The sequence below is a fragment of the Delphinus delphis genome, chromosome 1 (genome assembly GCF_949987515.2).
Source record: "Delphinus delphis chromosome 1, mDelDel1.2, whole genome shotgun sequence".
NCBI classification, from domain to species: domain Eukaryota; kingdom Metazoa; phylum Chordata; class Mammalia; order Artiodactyla; family Delphinidae; genus Delphinus; species Delphinus delphis.
The window spans coordinates 43,411,513-43,436,606 of record NC_082683.1 but is presented as its reverse complement, the minus strand read 5'-3'; the positions used below and the strand labels follow the sequence as shown (position 1 = coordinate 43,436,606).

Here is a 25,094-nt window from a genome sequence, read left to right as displayed (position 1 = left end):
TTTGAAATAACATATTTGATAGTTTGCAAAAGATGTAGGTAGCATGTTATTATTCCTATTTATTTTGTTCTGTGAACTCTTGAAAGCCAGAGTTTTTTTTTGGTTTTAGGTCTGCAGTATCAATTGACTTGGCTTCACTTTGTGTTTTTAAAGAGCATTGGCTGAATGTCTGTGATCCCTTCCTCATTTAAAGAGCTATTTCTTAAGTAAATATAAATATCTAAAAAAATACGTAGTTTGTGACAGTAGCTATAGCTAGGTTAGTACATTCTTTACTGTTACATATTAAATGTGAAACATACTTCTAGTTATTCCTAAATGAATTACTACTAAAATTTTGTTTAAACACTGAACTTGAATGAGTTATTTCTCTCTTCCTGAACCCTATAACTGAGAAACATTTTTACTATTTTGTAGATCAGTTAGAAAAGGATATTATTCTTCTATAATTGCTGTATTAGAATTGGAAGACACAGAATTGAAATATATGCAGTTTTCCTATCACTGTTTTTTAAAGTTCTCATATTTGCATGCTGTTTCATGCTATGATATTTTTCCTTCATTTCCAGAGTGTTCACTTAGGTTGTATGGCTCGTCTCTGACTAAGTTTGCTCTGAAAAGTAGTGATGTTAATATAGATATAAAATTTCCTCCCAAGGTAAGTAATTAGACAAGACCCTTTTCTGTATGGTTCTTAATTAGTACTTGGTATTGTTTATTGGTTATCTTTTTAGAGAAGATATAGGAGAATATAAAACTCTGGCTTGTAGAATGTTACCATCATGATTTAACAGTGCTTTTGGAAAGTACTTTTTAGGTGTCAGGCATAGGTGGAATTAAAGAAAATAAGGGAGAAAAAAAAAAGAAGAGGAAGGTGGTCAAAAAAAGGAAAATGCTTGTATTTGAACGTGTTGAACAGTTATTGCTTATGGTAAGCAGTATAGAAAGAGGAAAGAATTTTGAAATCATACATCTGTAGATGTTCAAATCTTGGCTGCAATGAGCAAGTTACTTGACCTTCTTGAGCCTCAGTTTCTAATTTCCAAAATAGGAATAATAACTTCAATATTAAATAAGGTGATATATATACCAAGTATGTTTTGTATAGTGCCTGGTACATTATAGGTACTGTTTTTTTTTTTTTTTGGCATTACGCGGGCCTCTCACTGTCATGGCCTCTCCTGTTGCGGAGCACAGGCTCCGGACGCGCAGGCTCAGGGGCCATGGCTCACGGGCCTAGCCGCTTCGCGGCATGTGGGATCTTCCCGGACCGGGGCACGAACCCGTGTCCCCTGCATCGGCAGGCGGACCCTCAACCACTGCGCCACCAGGGAAGCCCCACATTATAGGTACTTTTAATAAGTAGTGGCTAGGACCATTAGCAAAATACCAATATTGTTTAGCATTGCTAACATTGCTTATTTCCTGACATATCAAACATTTAAAATAATCAGTTGATATTTGATGTGTTTTTAACTTTTTGAATAATAAGTTTATGCTCAAGGAGGTTTGATTTGGGTGAAAATTTGATGTTTTAATTTCTAGTCTGATATAGTCGTTAACTTACAAGTAAGGTATGATTATTAAATGCTTTTTAAATAGCAGCAAAGTACACATTTAAGCTAAATATTTGACATGCTTGTTATTTAAAGTAGTACTTTAATCTAAGCCTTTTGGCCATGCTGCCAGTTGTCAATATCCCTTAAATTTCTTATCTCAACAACTTCTCTTTAGAAATCATTTGGTAAACTGATTTCTTTTTTCATTTGTTTTGATATGAAATTGCAGAATCTTTTCTCTAAGAACTCACTAATTCTAGTAGTGTTGCTGGAATAATAGCACTATATGATTTATTAGATTTTACTTCATCCATGAACAAGATTTCTAAACATAAAAGTAGAACGCTATTCTGTTTTCATTATTTTAAAATACAGAGCATGATTTTACTTGTATTCTCTAAAGTTCTGAAACTTGAACTTTGAAGTTAGTGTATTTATTAATTTGAAACTTCTTTTAGATGAATCATCCAGATCTTCTGATACAAGTGCTTGGGATTTTAAAAAAAAGTGGTGAGTTTCTTTTTAAAGTTGTTTTTCTAAAGAAAGTTCTTTAAAGATATATGCATTGTGTTGTTTATGTATGCCTAACCAAGTTAAAGTAAAACTACTAGCATATTTGCGTCATTGTATTGCATATGTATTTAATAGGTGTACTAGAACATTTACATGTCAGATCAAAAGTATCATATTTAAAATTGATATATTAAAAACGATTGCCTTTTGGGTAATTTCAAAATGTTGCCTTTGAGTATTATGAATGCTTCTTGTGTAAAATGAGACAGAAAACGTGTAATCATTAGGAGATTGTTGATGAAGGAAGATTTAGGGAGAGACTTGGGGAAAAAATGTGTGTATGCATTGAATAAATATGTTTTTTCCCCACTTAAAACAATGTTAATCATTTATAGTACATCAACCAGATTATACCTACTAAGTCTTTCATATGTGGCTCATCTGTCTGGATTGATTTTTATGTAAAAAGGACATTCATATAGGTAACAATACTTTTTAAATAAAAATTTTAAAAATTACAGCTTTCTCAAAGCAGGTCCCAGGTCATGTAGTACAGTCTGGAATATTATTTTCTTGGTTTTATTTACTGCTTTTCTTGTTATATAAAGTAAATGCTTAGGAGCTCAGAATCTGGAGCCAGACTTTCCAGATGCAAATTTTAGTTAGTTGTACCACTTACTGGTTGTGTGTCCTTTGACAAATTACTTAAGTGTTAATGCTTCAGTTTTCTCATCTATAAAATGGCAATAATGTAGTATCTTTTTGATGAGAGGGTTGTTTATGAGGATGAAATGGGTTAAGCCATAGCTTAGAAAAGTACCTGGTTTACAGTACCTTCTTATTAAATTTCTGCTGCTGTGATTGTTATTATTATTACTATTGTCATCTTATATTTTATGAATCATAATTACCTGTCAAAAATATTTCCATTTTGGCTTAGAAGAGAGAGTTTATTGATTTTAGCCATACCCTCTCATTGGCTCTAGTGTCAGTTCTAAAGTTCTTTTCTTCTCTCTGTCTGCCCTATCAGCTCTCCATTATTTATCAGCTTTTTGGCCATTTTCCTGGGATATTAATATTTAAGGGATGATTTTGGTCCAGTTTAACCTGTAAAGGAAGTTTTCTTCTGTAATAAATAGTTGACTCTCATTGCACAAACACTCTAAAGCATAATATAGATAAGCGCTTTTACCTCTTTAGACTCACTAGACACTATCAATGTAGCAAAAATATTTTAAATATGTTTTCCACTAAAATACATGAATAGATCATCTTAAGCCATATAACATAGGTTTCTAAAATTCAGTCTGAATGTAAAATTGATTATTCCCTCCTTTATGCCCTCTGTACTCTTTAAAGACCTCTGTCCTGTTATCTGCAGGATTTATTTTTTTATATATTTGTTTTCCAAATCCCTAATTGAGCTCTTTGTATCTATTCATTGTCATATCCATCATGCATAATGTAATTCCTGACATGAAGCTTTTCAGCACATTTGTTTTGAATAGATTAATAATTCCAACAGGTACTACTAAGAGATTTTTTCTGAACTTCAAATGAGATAATGTTAATCCATCTATTTTTGTTTAGATTAGGTATTTTATGGCATGGGGCCTTGGAGATGTAGAGAAAGACTTCAGAGTGGAAGTGTACTTCACCTGTTAGTCCTTCCTTAAGAGCTTTGGCAGACTCTTCGTATATTAACAGGAAATAGGGCCAGTAGAGTTAGCCTTTTACTGCCATGGATAATTTAAAAGAACTATATTGTCAAAGCATTGTAGGTTCTCCTGTTGTGACTCCTGTGGAAATAGCCTTCGGAAGTAAGTGGTGTCCTCTGTTTGCTATATCTATGAAGGTTTAACAACTTTGACTATATTGTATATTTACTTGGAAATATTCAAACTTTTAGGGATGTTAAAACCTTTCTTCTTAAGGTAATTATAATGTTCGGACAGTATTTGGGACTCTGCCTGTCTGTGGTTTGTGATAATACAGCAAATGACACCAAGAGAGGTAAGAGATTCTGTTGGGTTGATGCTTAAAACGAGAAGAGTGGATTGTCCCACAGAAGCAGTGAGAGTGATTTTTAGAAGGAAACGATTACTTAATGTTTACCATAGAGCAGACATTTGAGAGATGTTGACATTAGCTTACATGTTTTATTTTTTTTCTTTATTAGTATTATATGTAGATGTGGAATCTGATTTTCACGCTAAAGTTCCTGTTGTGGTGTGCAAAGATCGGAAAAGGTCGGTAACAATGAAGAGAAAATAAAGTTTTTTTAAAAAAAATTAACAACAACCAAGTATGCAGTGGATATCTGTAAGAGAGAAGAGTTTTGTTTTAGATTTCTTCTTGGATTAATTTGACTAAGCTAGTTTCTATTTATTAAAATTAGCAAGCCTGCTAAAAGCATGTGAACAAGAAATGGAGTTATTAGAGAGTTAAAAATAAAACATTCTAATGCAAAACTTTTCATTTGTTTATTCACCCAACAGTATTGAGCATTTACTATATGTTAGGTACTGCTTTGCTTATTTCAAACATAAATAAGAAATAGACTGTCTTCTCAAGGGTCTGTCTATTAGAATCTAGTTTTTAGTTCACTGAAATTCAAGGAGTCATTGAAGATTGATCTTCGCTTTCTATTCAGATATTTATAGGACTGAGAGAGCAACATGCCTTTGACAAAGGAAACTGAAATAATTGTATTTGAAACCAGTGTGGGAGAGATGGAAACAATATGGAAATAATATATTCTTTTATTGATTATTAATTATTATTTCTTACATTTTAAGATTACTCTGTTTTTTTATTCAAAGCTAGAAGAATCTTTGGAGATCTAGTTCAACTTCCTTATTGTCTAAATTAGAAAATTGAGACCTGGAGTGATTAAGTGATTTGTCCAAATTCAAATTATTCAGGGGAAAATCAGAATTGGAATAGAGGTATTCTGACTTCTAGTGTTTTTCCTACCACATTGTGTCAAATTGCCTCTGCGGCAACCTCAGTCACATTCTTTTCCCTGCCACAGAAATGTTTCTTCTACAATTCTGTCACTCCGTTTAATGTAGCTCCTATATTCACTTACATATAAGCATTACTTGTGGATTAATAGATAAATTCTTTCTGATCTCTAATCTGAAAATAGCATATCAATAAAGTCATGAAAGCTTGGATAGGAAAAATTAGAGTCAAGAAGTATAGCTAGTCAATTCAGTATTTCATTTTTTTTTTTTTTTTTTTTTTTTTTGCGGTACGCGGGCCTCTCACTGTTGCGGCCTCTCCCGTTGCGGAGCACAGGCTCCGGATGTGCAGGCTCAGCAGCCATGGCCCACGAGCCCAGCCGCTCTGCGGCATGCGGGATCCTCCCGGACTGGGGCACGAACCCTTGTCCCCTGCATCGGCAGGTGGACTCTCAACCACTGCGCCACCAGGGAAGCCCCAGTATTTCATTTTTTGTTTTTATCATGTGCAAGGTAAAAAGAATGGACTAGGAAGGTATGTTGTACTATTTGACATTGATGATATCAATGTCTTTCCCCTCACATAAATCAAATTTTGGTGCATCTTAATGCTGCTTTTGAAATTAATTTTTCATGAACTTAAATATTAAATACTAAGTGAGGTTAAAATTTATTTCTGAAGTATAAATGGATAGTTAAAACATCTTTAATTTGTATGGAACTCTAGTGATGGAAATGATATATAGTTTTCTGTTAGCTCTAAGTTTGTTAAAACATTTGTTTTTATTATGAATTCTTAGGTGTTAATTGTGGTGACTGGAAAGGATAGCCACAGGATTTGAAGTATTCTGGTTTTTAAGGTATTAGTACAGTGAAAATTTGTTTCTTTCTCATTCACAGTGGTTTACTTTGTAGAGTGAGTGCAGGAAATGATATGGCATGCCTCACTACTGACTTACTTGCTGCTCTTGGCAAAATGGAACCTGTCTTTACTCCCTTGGTGTTAGCCTTTCGCTATTGGGCTAAGGTAAGTGGAACAGAGGAAAAAAGTACCTAACATTTAAGATAACTGAGGCTTTTTCTTGCACTAACATGTAACATAAATCATAATAATATGGGGACAAAATAGTTATTTGTGGACAGAAAGTGGTGTGGCAGGTTCTGATAATGGACATGAAAATAGTTTCATAGGCATGTAGAGTTTATTAATATACTTTAGAATGTTTAATTATTGTACTTTATTCTCTTTTATTCAGTGTAGAAATATTCTCTTTCACATCTTAGTATTTGAGACTCAAGTTTTCACTCTTAATTGTAATTGTAAGTTAAGGTTGTAAGGTTGTAAGATATTGTTATGCAAGTTAAGATTCTTTTGTTAGCATATTTTTTTCCCAGTGTCTGTCTTAGAACATTATTTTCTTTCCTCTAAATTATTGGTAACCTGCAGCAATTTCTTTCTTTTTTTTTTTAATGAATTTATTTATTTATTTTTGGCTGCATTGGGTCTTTTGTTGCTGTGCACGGGCCTTCTTTAGTTGCGGCGAGCGGGGGCTACTCTTCATTGTGGTGAGCGGGCTTCTCATTGCGGTGGCTTCTCTTGTTGCGGAGCACAGGCTCTAAGCGCATGGGTTCAGTAGTTGTGGCTCACGGGCTATAGAGCTCAGGCTCAGTAGTTGTGGTGCACGGGCTTAGTTGTTCCGTGGCATGTGGGATCTTCCCGGACCAGGGCTTGAACCCCTGTCCCCTGCATTGGCAGGCGGATTCTTAACCACTGCGCCACCAGGGAAATCCCCCCTGCAGCAATTTCTGAATGGCCAACTGCTAAGAATTTGTTATCTAAGTTTCCTAAATTAGAATTCACATATTATTAAAGGCTGTGGTTCCCCCTGTGCTCCAGGTTACCCCTTGGAGGTGGCGAGGAGTGGTAAATATCAGTCCAAATGACTAGAGAGAGAGAGATTTTAGTTTTTGTATATAGTATTCATCAGTGTAGTATTCATTACTTGTTAGACTAATGATGAGTAAATTCTCTGTCTTATACAAAGAAGATGAGTTAGTGGGGTAGTGGTGGAGTGATAACTTGAGAACAAAAACAGCCAGAGGATTCTTTTAGAAATATTTTGTCTCGACTTTTGATTCTCCCCATAGTTGGGACAGAACCAGCTGTCTGAGTAAGGAACAGCTTGAAAAGTATGGAACAGTCAGAAAGCCTAAGTTGGGGTGTCTTCATACCTAACACCTTTGTGTTTGCTATTCCCTTCATCTAAAATGTTCTTACCCCACATATCCAGAATGGTTCACTCTTTTACTTTTTTTCAAGTTTCTGCTCAAATTTCATCTTACCAGAGTCTCCTGGACCACCCTGTATAAAATAGCATTGCCTCCATCACTCTCTCTGCCTTTACCCTGCTTTATTTTGTTCATAGCACTTACTGCCACCTTCCATACATATTCATATATTTGTTTGTGATCTGTTTTCTTCCATGAAATTATAAACTGCAAGGATAGGAAGTTTAGTCTGTTTTATTTATTCACGGCTGGTCATCGTGCTTCTTATGTTACTGTGCCAGTGCAGAGTAGGCATTTAATAAATATTTGTTGAATACATGGCCCAGTTCTTCAGAAAGATTGTTAATCCTTGGAAGTGACTGGGAGCAGTGAACCAGTCTGAGGGAGGGTGAACCTCCTCTTATTTATCTCATTATATTCTGTGCCTAGCATAATGCCTGGCATACTACAGAAATTTAGTGCTGTGAAATGGAATAAACCAATTCCAACTCTAATTTTTATACTAGATATTTATATCAATTTGAGCAAGGCACTTCATCCATCTGAGCTTCAATTTTTCTATCTGGAGAGATTATTTCAAAAGTGATATGAGATAATGAATGAGAATATACTTTGAATTCTAAAATGCTACACAAATCTTTTTTGTTCAATTGGCAAGTGAGATTATTTAAACAACGATAAGTCAGCAGGGATAGGACTGGTGTGACAACCCTAGTAACTAAAGTTTCTCAGAGTATGGGATGAGACTGGTAGACAAGGACTAGCCATTACTCAGGAAACTAAGTTTATCAACTCCAGGAAGGTTAGTGGCTTCATAAGGAATGAAGGAATAAATAGCTGCCTCTGGGATGGTACTATTTAATTATGCCTTAATTTTTTTAGTGGTCATAAATAGTCTTAGTTTTCTCACATACTTCTTTTGTTCTTTTAAGTAATTAGACTGTGTTAGAAGACTATAAATGGTATTCAGCTTATTTTCATTTGGGAAAAAAAAAGTGGCCTATAAACTTTGTTTCCTAAAGTGGTCTCTTTGAAAAGGTTACTCAAATTTATATTGATTCTAAACATACCAATCAGTGAAGGACACTAAAAAACGTGTTACAAAGCTGGTTGCAGAGTGGTTCCTTTCTGTTTCCAACAGAGCGATGTGTCTCATTTTTGGCAGCTGTGTTAGTTGCAAAGAGCTTTTCCCAGTGATTTTCATTTTCTGAGTTTATTGTAAGAAACCTAGAAATGATTTCTCTCAAATAATTCCTCTCAAATATTTTTTTCCAACAGCTTTATTTATCTTGAAGTTTTAATCCACATTGTATGTTATTTAGTAAAGCACAGATTTTCCATGATTTGAGGGTTCAGAAAAATTATAGTATATGAATATAATTTATTCTTGTAATTGATATCATGAGATTGCTGTTGATTGTTCTCTGGCTGTCTCCATTCTTAAGTAGCTATATTCTTAGCATTCTACTAATAAGAAATTGTTTTCTGGGAAAGCCTATTAATACTCTGGGCAGCAAAACTCTTAGCCTTATCAGTCCAATATAGTCACGTTTCCTGACTCAGAGCCACTTTTTGTAGTTAACATAAGAATTAATTTTAGCAATATCTGACATCTAAAAGAGATTCCTGGGGGTTTTACTTTATTTGTATTTTTTATTGTATATATTTAAGGTATACAACTTGGTGATTTGATATATGTATACATTGTGAAATAATCACCAGTCAAGCTAATTAACATATCTGTTACCTCACACAGTTACCATTTTAGTTACGGTTTTTGTGTGTGTAGTGAGAAAACACTTGAGATCTAACTTAACAAATTTCAAGTATATGGTACAGTATGGTTAACTATAGTCACCACGCTGTACATTAGATCACCATAACTTATTCATCTTGTGTAACTGAAATTTTATACCCCTTGACCAACAATCTTCCCATTTCCCTCTACCCCAGCCTCCGGTAGCCACCAATCTCTTCGCTTCTAATTAGTTTGACTATTTTAGATTCCACATATAAGTGAGATATAACATTTGTCTTTCTGTGCCTGTCTTATTTCACTTAGCATAAATAATGTCCTCTAGGTCTATCTGTATTGTCGCAAATGGCAGAATTTCCTTCTTTTTTAAGGCTAAATAATGTTTCATTGTGTGTATATAGCACATTTCCTTTATCCATTTATCTGTCTATAGACGTTTAGGTTATTTCCATGTCTTGGCTATGAGATCTCTGTTTTAAGAGCTCTCTGTTAAACTACCTCAGTGTTTTTCCTCTGTGAGATGTCTGATAGTGTTAACAGCTTACATGAGCAGCTCCTTTTAGTTGCAAAGAAGTTTCTGGTTAACTTGACTTATTCATTAGGCAGCATACCCTTTGTCCTAATACCCTGGATAAATGAGAATTTATTCTAGTGGAATATTTTGAGCTCTCTTTCAAATTTATTTATTTATTTAAATAAATGTATTTATTTATTTTTGGCCGTTTTGGGTCTTCGTTGCTGCGTGTGGGCTTTCTCTAGTTGTGGCGAGTGGGGGCTACTATTTTCGTTGCGGTGCATGGGCTTCTCACTGTGGTGGCTTGTCTTGCTGCGGAGCGCAGGCTCTAGGTGCGCAGGCTTCAGTAGTTGTGGCGTGTGGGCTTAGTTGCTCCATGGCATGTGGGATCTTCCCAGACCAGGGATCGAACCCCTGTCCCCTGCATTGGCAGGCGGATTCTTAACCACTATGCCACCAGGGAAGTCCTAAGCTCTTTTTATCAGTGTTTTTTAATCCTTTTTTATTTCAAATTATATTCTTAAATTTACTAAGGCTTTAGTGATTATGCTATGTCTTTATTATGTAAGGAAAATAATAACAGTCCAATTACAGGCTGATCTTACTCAAATAAATGCAAAAGTCTAAATAAAATATAAGAAAGTGGGGACTTCCCTCGTGGTACAGTGGTTAAGAATCCGCCTGCTAATGCAGGGGACACGGGTTCGATCCCTGGTCTGGGAAGATCCCACATGCTGTCGAGCAACTAAGCCCACGCGCCACAGCTACTGAAGCCTGTGCGCCTGGAGCCCGTGCTCAACAAGAGAAGTCACTGCAATGAGAAGCCTGCGCACCGCAACGAAGAGTAGCCCCTGCTTGCTGCAACTAGAGAAAGCCCATGTGCAGCAACGAAGACCCAATGCAGCCAAAAGTAAAATTAAATAAAAAACACAACATATATATATATATATACTCAAGTGGGATTCCCTGGTGGCGCAGTGGTTGAGAGTCCGCCTGCTGATGCAGGGGGCGCGAGTTCGTGCCCTGGTCTGGGAAGATCCCACATGCCGTGGAGCGGCTGGGCCCGTGAGCCATGGCCGCTAAGCCTGCGCTTCCGGAACCTGTGCTCCGCAACGGGAGAGGCCATGACAGTGAGAGGCCTGCGTACCGCAAAAAAAAAAAAAAAAAAGTGAATTACTCAAGCCATATGTGTTAAAATAAGGAATATTACAGAGATGTTCATCAATTATGTTATACATTGTTTTGGAGATTTAAAAAATGCAGCAAGGAAAGAAAACGAAGTAATGAATGTAAATTAGAAAATTAGAAAAAACATTAGAAATTTAAAAAAAATTAGAAAAACAATAAGATGTTCTCTTTGCTAATGATATGATTGTATACCTAGAAAACCCTAGTTAAAAACTGCTAGAATTTGTGATGACTAAATACAGTATAAACATACAAAAATCAGTAGCTTTTCTCTGTCATAAAAATAATCTTATAGAATAGAAGCAGGGAAAAATATTATCTTCATGACAGTGACACAAATTATAAAATACTAACATAAATTTAATAAGGGTACAGGAAGAAAATTGTGTTATTGAATGGTGAAAACAAAATCTGAACAAATTTATTTATTGAGCAAACATTTGTTAAATGCTTCCTGTGTTCTAAATACTGTTCTTAGGTGTTGGAAACATCTAACAAGATGTACTGAGTCCTGCTATCATGAAGCTTACATACTTTTGGAAGAATCAGACAGTAAAAAAATATATAAATAACACAATATCTGGTAGAATTTAGTGCCATTAAAATGAGGTGATGTGATAAGAGAGTGACATTTCACTGGATGGGCAGGGAAGTCTCTTTGAGGATGTGATATATAAACTCTGACCAGCGTTACCAGCCACTTGATCGTCTCAGGGAATAGAATCCAAGGGATAGCTAGTAAAAAGCCTGTAAGGTGAGAATGAGCTCTTAAGGAGCAGAAAAAGGCAAGAGTGACTGGAATGAAGCGAGTGAGAGTGAACGTTGTAGAGGATGAGGTTAGACAGGCACTTCCAGTGGTAAGGAACTTGTATTTTAATTTCATTGGATAAGTTTTAAAAGCAGTATATGACTTGACGTGATTTATGCTTGGAAAAGGTCTTCTGGGGGTAAAGAGTAGAAATAGGGAACCCAGTGAACAGGCTGTTGTGGTAGATCAGCTAGAGAGGATAATGATCTGTGCTAGGTTAGAATGGATATGAAGCTAAGTAGACAGATTTGGGATAAGTTTTGGAAGTAGGACTTGCAGAGGTAATGGATGCAAGAGGTGAGGGAAAGAGTAATTGATGACCACTCCTAAATTTTTGGAAAATGCAAATACACCAAGTTATTGGATAGGGAGATGGTATCCCTAAAATGTAAAGTCCCCTTAAATTAATTTTCAAATGTACAATAATTTTAATTAGAATTACCAAGAATTTGGGGAAAAAAATTATAACGTAATCTTAAAGTTAGTATGGAAGAATAAATGTTTGAGAGAAGCCAGAATAATTCAGAAAAAGAAAACTAGTGAAGGAGGAGGTACTTTACCACTATAAAACTGCTTTAGTCAAGTGTATACCATTGCATAGGAATAGACAAGTAGATCTGTGGAACAGAATAGAAAGCCCATAAGTAGGTCCTAGGGTAAATGAGATTTTAATCTATGAAAAGAATAAAAGATTTCAGTGAGAAAACAATGGTTTATTTAATAAATGGTTCTGTCAGAACTGTACCTTTCTTGAAGAAAATAATGTTGGACCCTTAGCACACTAAATGCAAAAATAAATTGCACTCAAATGAAAATTCACAATTTTAGAAGAAAATTTAAGAGTATGTATATGTAACCTGTGGATTGGAGAAACATCTTTATCATGGTAGGAAACGTAGAAGATATTAAGCATATTTAACTATTTATATAAACAATACATTTTATATGATAAAAAGTACTATAAATGATGCCAAAGCAGATTAGGAAAAAATAACATTTTTCAAATGCGTATGTCAGATATAAAGAGTTATTATTTATAACATAAAAAAGAACACGTACAAATCGATATGTATTGATGAAAATAGAAAAACTGGCAAAAGATTTAATAGTTCAGAAAAGAGCAAATCCAAATGGTTAGTAAATACATGAAAATTTGTATAACCTCTTAGCATCAAGGAAATGCAAATTGAAGTAACTATTAGATATTATATCTCACCCATCTTGTTGACAATTTTTTTAAAGTGGTAACACCTGTACACCTGAAACTAACACAACTTTGTAAATCAACTTTACTTAATTAAAAAGAAAAAATAAAAAAAATAGGGACTTCCCTGGCGGCGCAGTGGTTAAGACTCCGCGCTCCCAGTGCAGGGTGCCTGTGTTTGATCCCTGGTCAGGAAACTAGATTCCACATACATGCCACAACTAAGGAGCCCTCTGGCCGCAACTAAGGAGTACATGTGCTGCAACTAAGGAGCAGGCGAGCCACAACTAAGGAGCAGGCGAGCCGCAACGAAGACCCAGCACAACCAAATAAATAAGTAAATAAAATAAATATTTAAAGAAGAAAAGGTTGTAACACCTAGTATTGGGAAGCATGTGTATACCTTCTTGTTACTGATGAAAAGAGAAATTTCTGTACTGATTTTGGAAAACAATCTTATAATATTTATTAGAATTTAAATATATCACATTTTAAAATCTAGCAAACACATTCCTGGGAATATAGCTCATAGAAATGAGCACCAGTATTTAGGAAAATGTATAAGGATAAATATTACAGGACTGTTTAAAGTGGCAAAACTGGGAACAAAATGTGAAAGTCCTTGGGTGAGGGAACTATTGAATAACCATCCAGATCATAGGCTATAATTTAACCATTTTAAAAGATGTGTTAGATATATACTAATTGACTAAGAGGGACTTTCTTGGTGCATTGTTAAGGGAGAAGAGTAATATACAGAGAGATGTCTATTTTGGTAAAACATGACAAAAACTATAAAATCCTCCCTGTATTTATATAGAAAATAGGAATGTATATTTGTATATGGTTATTTGAGTATAGAAAAAGGCATGGAAGAGTACATAGAAGATCGTTAACATTGAGGCAAAAGTAGAGGCAAGATAAGAAAATAAGATTTTAAAAAGATGTTCACAGTAAAAGCACTATGTGTGATATGATTCCATTTAACTAAAATATGTATGTATCTTCATATGCAGTAAGGAAATGAATGGAAAGATGGTTACCAATATATAAATAGTTATTTCAGGGTGGTATGATTTCAGGTCATTCCTTATATTTGTCATTATTTGAACTTTTAACAATGATTATGGTAGGAAGACAAAAGCTACTTTTATTTTTTAGGAGAACAGAAAGAACGTTAAATGGTGGTACTTTTTTTCCCCTTCATTTTGCAGTTGTGCTATATTGACTCCCAAACTGATGGCGGAATCCCTTCTTACTGTTTTGCTTTAATGGTGATGTTTTTTCTACAACAAAGAAAACCCCCTCTTCTTCCTTGCTTACTTGGAAGTTGGGTAAGCATCAGTTTGTAACATGTATGCACATGTATATACGTAGTTCATTCTTGCAGAGTGCTCTGTTCACACATTTAAAGCTGGAATTCTGGTTTGTCTGTTTGTCCATCATTTTTTTTCTTTTAATAACTTTCCACTACCAATTTGGAATGCCTTTTTATATAGATTGAAGGCTTTGACCCAAAAAGGATGGATGACTTTCAGCTGAAGGGCATAGTAGAAGAGAAGTTTGTGAAGTGGGAATATAATTCAAGTAGTGCAACTGAGAAAAACTCAATTGCTGAGGAAAACAAAGCTAAGGCAGACCAACCAAAAGATGATACCAAGAAGACAGAAACAGACAACCAAAGTAATGCCATGAAGGAAAAACATGGCAAAGTAAGCTTTTTTTGTTTTTGTTTTTGGCTTTTCTATCTGTAGAATTTGTGATGCCTTCAATTGAAGCTATTTTAATAGTAGATTGACTGACTGACCTTGAGTAAGCCTCTTGGCCTCATTTTCCTCATCTGTAAAGTGAGGGGTTGATCTGGTTTAGTTTTTCAGTACCAAGATTCCCTAATAAATATATACCTCATTTTGAAAGGCTTGTATTGTTTGAATCATATCAAGGTAATTCTTTTATCTTTTTCATTTAGATAAGAAAAATTTCCTTCAGGAGTTGGGCTGTGACCAAAGCTTTAGCATATGGGGATTATGTTGCCAGACTGGTGAAGAAATAAAGGCCTTGTGCTCCTATAGAGGGTGGCTGGCTTATTTAATCACTCAAACTTCATTTATTAAGGACCAGCTATGTGCCAGGCATTACCTTGAGTGCTAGAGAACCCAAGATGCATATTCATGGATTATGTCCTCCAGAAGCATGTAGTCTTCTGAAGTAGACAGACATTACTACAAAAATGTGAACATTACAGAAATCATTGCTCTAGCTATACTGAAGTATATGTAGTTCCCGAGCACATGTTCAGTTCTTCCACTTTCCTAGACTACCTTCTACCCTTTTCTCAAACCATCAATACTCTCAGCTAATGATTTTGCTTATTATTACTTCTCTGAGAAAACTGAAGCAATCAAAAGAGAACTTTCCACTCCCACCACCATCTCCCACTATCTGCGCTCACATACTCTGCCTTGCTGCCAGCTTTCATAACCTTTATGAAAAGTTCCTGTGTTGCTATCTAAAGTCATTATCTTAACTTGTGTGTTTAGTCTCATCCCTTCTTGTCTATTCCGGAATATTGCTCTAGCAGTTCTTCTCTTTCCATCCTAGGTTACCAATTTTTCATTCTTTACTGAATCATACATGCTTTTACATCTCCCACTTTAAAGAAAAATCTTGACACCATTTCCCCTCCCAGCTATTTCCTTGCTCCCTTTTGCAGGAAAACTTCTTGAAAGAATTGTTTATATACACTATTTCCAATTTCTCTGTTTCCTTTTAACTCACTCTACTCAGGCTTTGACCCCCATCAATCTGCCAAAACTTGTTTTACCAGTGTCAGTATCCTCCACATGGCTAAATCCAATAGTTATTTCACAATTTTTATCTTTTTTGACTTATCAGCAACATTTGCAGTTGATTATTTCCTTCTCTAAAAAATTTCTTAACTTGACTTTCAGGATACCACACCCATGCCTGATTATTCCTTCTCAGCCTGTTTGTTGGTTCTTCCTTTCCTCTCCAATCTCTTTAATGTTGGAGTATTCTAAGGTTCAGTCCTTGATCCCTGCCTTTTTTCTGTATCTACACTCCCTTGGTGATCTCATCCAATCTCATGGATTTTAAGTACCATCTATATGATGATGACTCCCAAGTTTAAATGTTAGGCCAAACCTCTCTCCTAAACTCTATAATTGTATTTCCAACCTGCTATTTAATGTTTCTACTAAGATGTCTAATAGATGTCTTAATCTTAATGTGTCTAAAACTGAACTCTGGGTCATCCCTTTGCTCCACATGCAGTTTTCCCATCTCAGTTGATGGCACTTCATCCTTTCAGTTGCTCAGTCAAAAACCTTGGAGTCATCCTTTACTTCTCTCTTTCATACCCCATACCAAGTCTGTCAGGAAATCCTGTCATCTCTACTTCAAAATATATCCACAATTTGACCACTTACCCTGTTACCATCCTGGTCCTAGCCATATCATCTCTGTCCTGGACTACTACCACAGACTCATAATAAGTTTCCCTGCATTTACCCTTGTCCCCTTTATAGTCTGAACACAACAATCAGAATAGCTCTTCTAGAACTTAAGTCAGATCATGCCCTTCTCCCTCCCCACACTTGAAATACTTCAGTGGCTCCTCATTTAATTTAGAATAAAAGCCAGAGTTCTTACTGATTAGCTCTTTGTTTCCCTCTTTTCTTCTCCTCTCTCTGCCACACTAGTCTTCTTTTTAAAGCTGTTTACACTCCTACTTTAGTGTGTTTGCTCTGTTTCCTGTTCTTAGAACCCTTTTTCCTCTTCTTCAGATCATACCTTCTCAACAAGTCCTATCCTGACTATATTTAACACTGAAATCTGCTCCCATATCCCATCCCCTTTACTAAACCTACTCAACTTTTTCTTATTTCCATAGCACTTTTCTTCTTCTAACTTACTGTGTAATTTACTTATTAAGTTCGTTGCTTATTGTCTTCTTCCCCTAGAATGTAAGAACCACTAAGGCAAGGATCTTTGTTTTTTGGGTTTTTTTTTTTGCGGTACGTGGGCCTCTCACTGTTGTGGCCTCTCCCGTTGCAGAGCACAGGCTCCAGACGCGCAGGCTCAGCGGCCATAGCTCACGGGCCCAGCCGCCCCGCGGCATGTGGGATCCTCCTGGACCGGGGCACAAACCCGTGTGCCGTGCATCGGCAGGCGGACTCTCAACCACTGCGCCACCAGGGAAGCCCTGGATCTTTGTTTTTTTTTTCACGGGTATATCCCAAGTGCCTGGCACATAGTAGGCACTCAGTGAATAGTTGTAGAATGGAATGAGTGAATGATTTTTATGCCTTTATATGCCTTAGTGGTCACTTTTAGCTGGCATTCATCTAGCTAATTGCTTTAGAATTCAGATATTACCTTTTCTGTTAAGACCCCCGCCGCCCCCGATTCAGAGACCCATTTTAGTATGTAGCCTTCATTGTAATTGTTAAATGGTCTCTTCCTCTCCTAATAGTCTGTGAAATGGACCTCACCTTGTTTGAGTCACAGTATGCTATAATGATTAGCATCACAGACCCAGTAGCCAGGTGATCCTGAGTCACATCCTTGCCCTATAGTATCTACTTCATAGCTGTTAGAATTAATAGTTGTATATATTAGTTGTATATGTGCCACTTAGAAGAGTGAGTGATACATGGTTTAAGTGGGAGCTCCCATTATTTTTTTATATCCCCAGAACAATGCCAGGGACACAGTGGGTTCTAAAATGTTTGTTGAATGAAGGAATTAGCTTTTGAAAGCCCTGGGCATTTATATAGATTTTAAAAGTAATTGCTGCAATGGAGGAGCTCTAGTAGTTGTTATACAGTGGTTAGCAACCTTGGCTGCACAGCACGGGACAATCACTTAGGAAGCTTTAAAAATCTCAGTCCATTAAATCACAGTCTTGGGAAAGGTATGGGAGATGGGAGTGGTGTCAAGCTCAGGTGTTGGTGAATTTTAGTGCTCTCAGTGTGATTCTAATGTGCAGCCAAGGTTGAGCATCACTGGTTTAGTGGAAAGAACACAAAATTCTAGGAGTCAGTAATCTGGGACACTCTGTTGCCAGCTGTGCCACAGATTGCTTTTTGGCAACCTATTCTTTTATGCCTCAGTTTTTGAAAAGGTGATCTCTAAGGTCTTTTTAAATTGAAAGTTAAACAATTCTAAAGTTTTGTGAAGCTTAAATGAAAGGTATTTTTTCTTTTCCAGTCTCCTTTAACATTGGGAACACCAAATCAGGTGTCCCTGGGACAGTTATGGTTAGAGCTGCTAAAATTTTACACACTGGATTTTGCTTTGGAGGAATACGTCATATGTGTACGGATACAAGATATTTTAACAAGAGAAAACAAAAACTGGCCTAAAAGGCGAATAGCCATTGAAGGTGAGATGATATGTTATATTTCATTTGGAGAATTTTGTGTGTGCCACTAATCATCTATTTCTAATGTAGTGTTATAAATTTTATCCCTTGGCTTTGTAGCACTATATGCCACTAGGTTGTCACTATATATTGTGGATAAATTCTTTTAATGCTTACTTAAAAGTTTCCAATCTGTAAATATTATAATGGCTAGGGTAATTAGCTTGTATACATGCCTTTATTTTTTAATTGTGGAAAATTTCAAAAATACAGAAAAATAGAATAGTTATATGAATACTGTAAGATATTTTTAAATATATTTGTGTCATAAAATTATGTTAAAGTATAATCTTAAAATCCAGTTTTTCATAGTCTTGTGAAGTACCTCATTTATTAAATATGGCTAAGCTAAAGGAAAAAAGAACAATTGATGCTGACAAATAAGGTTTCACATCAAATCCCAAGAATATTAAGATCTTTAGAGATACAGAAATAAATAGTATTGCTTCTAAATTCTTAATAAAAAATTTAAATTCCACAACATTTTGCTCACTTTTTATAGATAGGAAATGGAATTTCTGTCCATCATTTTAGTCTGTTTAGGCTACACATTCTTCTCTTCCCTCCATCCTCTGCAGGGCTTCTCTACTGTGAGTTGGACTTACAAATATTCTCATACACTCAAACACATACTCACATCTTGTACTCGCTTACATATGGTAAATAAATGAGCTCTGAAGCCTGCAGCCATCATAATTTCTCTCTGCCTTTTTTTCTTCTTTTTTTTTTTTTCTTTTTCTTCTAGAAAAGGGAAAGAGGCTAAGTAAAGCTTTTAAAAGCCTATGGATTTAGATAACAGTAAAAAGTAACAGATGCCCCAGTCTTAACAATCTGAAGCCTGGCCTGTTAATCCTTTCACTTAATGATCTTCAGTAGTGGAGAAAATGTGTATCGTCTTTTGGGTGGCACTGTTCTTTTTTCCTGGGGTCTATTTGTATTTAAGGCTTATAAAATCCAAAAACCCGGAAACATGTTCAGAACTCTGTTCTATGCTCTTAATAATGAGGATTCAGTTGACGCAAGCCTTTTCAGCATAGCCATTTTAGACTGTATCAGAGTTTAAATTTTGGTTTAAGTTTTCCTTTCTTAGGTTTTTTTCTACTTTTTCTATTATTTCTCCTTCTTTCTCTCATTAATTTTCTGATATTACTGAAGTTAAATCTTAAAATCAGTATAACTTGAAGCCTGGAGAGTTTTAGGCTATATTTTATTTGTTTAAATTGCAAGGAGTATATATAACTGAAGAATATTGTGACAAGAGATGAAAATTATTACTACGTCTTGGAGCTTGAAAAATTTCATCCAAAGACAATACAGGGAAGCATATTGGCATAGCTTTTTCTCGCAATTTCATCATTGAAATTTTGTAATTACTGAGTTGGCCTCCTCAGCCATCCTCTCATTAATTACCTTATTTTATTCTTTTCTCTCTTTTTCTTTTAGTTTTTAATTTTATGACAGAAACAAAGGAAAGATGTTGCTATTTTATTTCCACTACTCAGTTTGCAGGAACTCTCATTGGGAGCTTACCTTAGAAAAATTTTGGGAAAATGCACTCTGCTCACAATGTAGCTGTTTGTATAAGCTTGGAAATGTAGTTTGTTAATAGATACTTAGCTACTGACATTTTTTTTTTTTTTAACTAGATCCATTTTCAATCAAGAGGAATGTTGCACGGAGCTTAAACAGCCAGCTTGTTTATGAATATGTTGTGGAGAGATTCAGGGCAGCTTATCGGTATTTTGCCTGTCCTCAGAGGAAGGGTGGAAATAAATCTACAGTGGATTCCATGAAAAAAGAGAAGGGAAAAATAAGCAATAAGAAACCAGTGAAGTCTGAAAATATGGCATCCAGTTGTTGCATTCTACTTGGGGAAAGCACAGAAAAAATAAGTGCAGAAAGAGGTCAGCCTGATAAATATGAAGAAACGGAATGTACATCACAGAGATGTATTACTGAAGATGATAATTTGTTGATAAATGAATTAGATTTGGCTGAACATGGACAGGAATCTTCATCTCTTTCCACCAGTGAAAGCAGTGAATTAGAGCCAAAATCAATTAAGAAACAAGATGTTTTAGTACCTTCAGAAACTTGTTTTAAAAAGGAGCTCACCCAGTGTAACTGCATTGATTGTAAATCCCCTGAACCAGATGAATCTGCTGGTACAGACTGCAGGTCAAATTTAGAAACAGAAAGTTCACATCACATTGTATGCACTGACACATCTGCTACCTCTTGCAACTGCAAAGCTACAGAAGATACTTCTGACCTTAATGATGATGATAACCACCCCACCCAGGAATTATATTTTGTGTTTGATAAGTTTATTTTAACCTCTGGCAAGGTAGGATACAGTTTGTAAACAATCTGTAAGGTTTTGTGATTGTTGTATGACTCTGTATTTATAGTTTTTAGATTCAGAAATGTAAAGATGGCTTCTATGATGGTAGACTATTGTTTTGGAATGGTATTCTGGTGTATATGTTTCTTTTACTTTTTGTATGTTTGCCTGTAGTTGCCTTTTTTTTTTTTTTTAGCGGTACATGGGCCTCTCACTGTTGTGGACTCTCGCATTGCGGAGCATAGGCTCCGGATGTGCAGGCTCAGCGGCATGTGGGATCTTCCCAGACCGGGACACGAACCCGTGTCCCCTGCATCGGCAGGCAGACTCTAAACCACTGCGCCACCAGGGAAGCCCCTGTAGTTGCCTTTTAAGAATGTATATGAAACCTGAAATGTTTCAGCACTCTATTACTAGTTGGTTTGCTTAACTTTCTCATATATGAAAGGATTCATCAGGTATCTTATGAAAGTGAGTTTGGTAAAGGCAGCATATATTTTAAATTTTGCTGATTTTTTTTACATATGATTATATTTACTTCCACAAAGGCGAATACAGTGTCTGTAAACTTTAATAGTATTCTGTTTTAAAGATTTTTGGTGGGGGTCAAAGGTTGGTATATAAACTTAACTAAAGATAGTTGAGTTAAAACTAAGATCAGGAACCAAAAAAAAAATGAATTCAGATCCTGTGTCTGCCACTGAGCTTCTCTTTGGATTTTGGCATATCCCTTATGAGTTATAGGAGTCTTAACTTTTTCACTTTTAAAGTGGGATAGTCTGAACTTTAACTTGATAAATTATAGAAAATAAAACCCTGAGCGAGCAGAAAATAAGCTACTTTGTAACAGAAAATAATTTGTTAATAAAAGTTTTAGCTAAGGTACTTTGCTTCGAGTGTAGTGTACATAATTGAAATAGTATCAGCACCTAGGTTAAAAAATGATTATGTAGATAATGTGTAAATCAAGTAGAATACAAAAAATACCCCTGAAAAGTCATCAAGTTTTATTGATTTATCGATAATTGTTTATTGACAAGCTTTAGAATTTTTAAGCTAATTACTAAGCTGTGTTTCTTCATCCTTTGTAAGGCTACTCTGTCCCATTTTGTTTAGGTTGTAGTATTTAGGGCATATGGACTACTAAAAAAGATGAAATAAATGGCAGATATTTAGAAAAGCCTCTTAGTAATATAACTGCAGTTTACGTTTCTTAATACTTATTTTTCCTGGAACCTTATCTTAAGGTAACTATTTCTCCAATTTTATTTCTCTCTCTAGTTATCTGTAACACTTTTCTAGAATTTTATGATAAATATGTCATTTTTTACAAGCTTTAAAAAGCTGATAAAAATTTCTATGGTACTGTTAATTAGCCCACAGCACAGCATTCACACAAAGAGAGGTTTCTGTATATATTTGGCTAGGTAAATGTCCAGGCTAACCCTGGAGGAAGGAGCTAAGTTCCTAGGTGTATTACAATAAAGAAAAGAGTAGTGCTCTTCCTTAACCGTATGAGTTTTGTTTTTCAAGTAGTTGGGATGAATTTTTACTGTTTTGGCCACCTGTCTGGTAGTCTGTTAGAATACATTTGAAATGGTGTTGCAGGGTTTGAAAGTTGTTTGTGGCTATTGCATAAGAGTTGTTCCTTGTATGAAGCTGAGTCACTTTTAGAGTTCAGCCCTTTAGTTTCTTGAGTACCATGCTAATGTAATGAAATTGAACCAACTAGTCAAGCAGTGGTTCTATAAATGACTGACTCTGAAGATAGAAAATGTTTCAAGTGAAATGAAAGGTGCCACTTGAAATTTCTTTATAATCTACTTTGTTAAAGACCTTAATAGGTTAAAATGTGATGTATGCATTTCATTTTGGGAGCTGATCACACTGTTTGAATTAACCTATACCTTTTGTATCTCCTGGTATTTCCTTTATTTTACATCTTAAGGTAAATCTAATCCTTGGTAATATTTTAGTGGAGAAGAAAATTAGTAGTTGGCTCAAAATGTGTTTTTCTTTTTACATGTAATACTGAATTTCATTAACATGCTTTTCTTTTTAACCTCTTGAAAGTGCAGGTTATCAGACTGACTTGCATAAAAGTTTCTTTTTGTACTGCTTTATAAGTGATAATAAAGTCCCTCAATAGTTTATTTGATTATTAGATTCTTTTTTTAACCTTTGTGTAGCCGCCAACAATAGTATGCAGCATCTGCAAAAAGGATGGCCATTCAAAAAATGATTGCCCAGAGGATTTCAGGAAAATTGATCTAAAGCCTCTACCACCAATGACAAATCGATTTCGGGAAATACTTGATTTAGTATGTAAAAGATGTTTTGGTAAGTCTTTTATTACTAGAACTACTTCCTAAGACTAGATTATTTCTTAGATTTTGAATATTTATTTTCTTATTTGAAAATAGTTTGCTTACATTTTGTTTGGGTAGAGGTTTTTAAATAGTTTAGAGACCCAACCACATATATTTATTAAATGCCTACTGTGTGCAAGGCACAGTGGTAAATGCCAAGGGGAATGCAGAGTCCATCGTGTTGCTTTTAAGGAGCTTGGACTCTGGATTTGTGCTGTCTAATATGGTGGTCACTAGATATATGTGTCTATTTAAATTTAAATTAGCTAAAATAAAATAAAAAATTAAATTACTCAGTTATACTAGTCACACCTCAGGTATTGAGTAGCTACATGTGGCTAGTGGCTACTGCATTGGGCAGTCTGGATAGAGAACATTACCGTCATTGCAATTTTCTTGCACAGTGTTACTCTAAATGGTTATATAAGACATGTATGAAACTTGCCATAATTGGAAGCAGAATGTGTTACATTCTATAGCAGTGGTAAACAAAATGCAGTTCAGTCAGGCACAATTAATTTTAACTGGAGTGGGTCAGAGGAATTGGAGTTAATGATGTGGCATTTGAGATGGACTGCATTTTCAGATATGAGATTATGCATAAAAGCATAGGGTGTAGTATTTGTTTGAGAGAATAATTGCCTTAAATTTGGTAGAGTATAATAAAGGTAATAGAGGCAGATAAGGTTATAAAGATTTGGGTAAAGCCTTACATACCATTTTTCAATAAACATTTATGGTGTACCTGGAATAAACCTTCACTCAGCAAACATTTTTTAAGTACTTACTGTGTCCCGGGTAAGATAAAGTTTCTGATGTCATAACATTAGTTCTCCATTGTATTCCCTCCCTTCTACCCTTCCTTATCTTCACCTCCTGCCAGGCAACTACTTATCTGCTTTTGGTCACTATAGATTACTTTGAATTTTTCTAGAGTTCTAGGTAAATAGAATCACATGGAATGTACTTTTTTTTGATGAGGGCATCTGGCTTCTTTAACTTGGCATAATTATTTTTGAGATTCATCTATGCTGTGATGTGTATCAGTGGTTCATTTCTTTTTATTGCGGAGTTGTGTTCTGTTGTGTGGCTATACTACATTTTGTTTACCACTCACTTGTTGATAAATATTTTGTTTCTAAATTTTGGCTGTTATAAATAAATATACTGTGTACATTCATGTATGTCTGAGTATGGACATATGTTTTAATTTCTCTTGCGTAAATACCTAGGAGTTGAATGGCTGGACCATGGTTCATTCTTCTTTAACAGCTTTATTAAGATATAATTCACTACATTTGTTTTTATTTATTGAGTCATATATTTATCTCAGTATGGACTCATAGATGTATTATACTTTGGGTTATAATCCAATACTACTATTTTTGTTGCCCAAATTGTTCCAAATTTGGCTGTTGGGAGTGCTTTCATTTGGTTCCTGTGACCTTTTGATATATTCCCATCAGTGTGTGGAGTTTTTTGGTTTCTTTTTGTTGTTGTTGTTAGTTTGTTCTTTTGTATTTTAGCACTTTCTTACTTTCTGGCCCTGCAAGATACTCCAGGATCATCATATAAATTTCTGTCTCAGTCCTAGAATTAGACATTTTCCCAAAGAGCCCTGGTGCCTTTATTGGAGGATGGTGTTAGAAACCAAGATCTGGGTGTTAGAGTGCTTGTTGTGTTACTGGGTATTGTTGTTTCTGGGTCCTCTCCGAGCAAGAAAATTTATGTGTGTATACTAATCCATGTATGTACACGTATCTATAAATAATTCCATGTGACCATCTTACCTTTATTAAGCTAAGCATGACTTTGTACTGATGTCTCCAAGTCTAATACATTACCACATGGCTCTTTCTAGCCTCCTCTTTCTGATTATCTGTAAATGTCCAACTCCAACAGTGAGAAACCTGGCTCCCACCATGTGCCACCCATTTATTTAATTCTTCCATTTAAGTACACATGTATAGCATTATCAGAACTGTTATCCTATACCCTGATGGGAAGCAACTTTATCAATTAGAGTACAGTGCTTATGTGCAGTTCCTTTAACCCTTAGTCTTACAGACTCCACTTATTTTCAAAGTTAGATTAGTGCCTTCCCACCCCCCCACTCCCTTGAGTGAAGTTTTCTTATA

The 25,094-nt window shown here is 35.4% G+C and overlaps 1 protein-coding gene across 9 annotated transcripts in view; it reads left to right on the top strand.

Moving 5' to 3' along the window:
• Positions 1 to 25,094, top strand: part of TUT4 (terminal uridylyl transferase 4) — a 143,040-nt gene that overhangs the window by 80,755 nt on the left and 37,191 nt on the right. For all 9 annotated transcript variants that reach the window (XM_060022067.1, XM_060022037.1, XM_060022054.1 and 6 more), the window contains 9 exons: positions 570 to 658; positions 2,018 to 2,069; positions 4,252 to 4,321; positions 5,939 to 6,065; positions 14,012 to 14,131; positions 14,297 to 14,509; positions 18,030 to 18,204; positions 19,890 to 20,590; positions 22,777 to 22,927. In XM_060022067.1, coding sequence (XP_059878050.1) covers positions 570 to 658; positions 2,018 to 2,069; positions 4,252 to 4,321; positions 5,939 to 6,065; positions 14,012 to 14,131; positions 14,297 to 14,509; positions 18,030 to 18,204; positions 19,890 to 20,590; positions 22,777 to 22,927 — 1,698 coding nt within the window. The remainder of the gene's footprint in view (positions 1 to 569; positions 659 to 2,017; positions 2,070 to 4,251; positions 4,322 to 5,938; positions 6,066 to 14,011; positions 14,132 to 14,296; positions 14,510 to 18,029; positions 18,205 to 19,889; positions 20,591 to 22,776; positions 22,928 to 25,094) is intronic.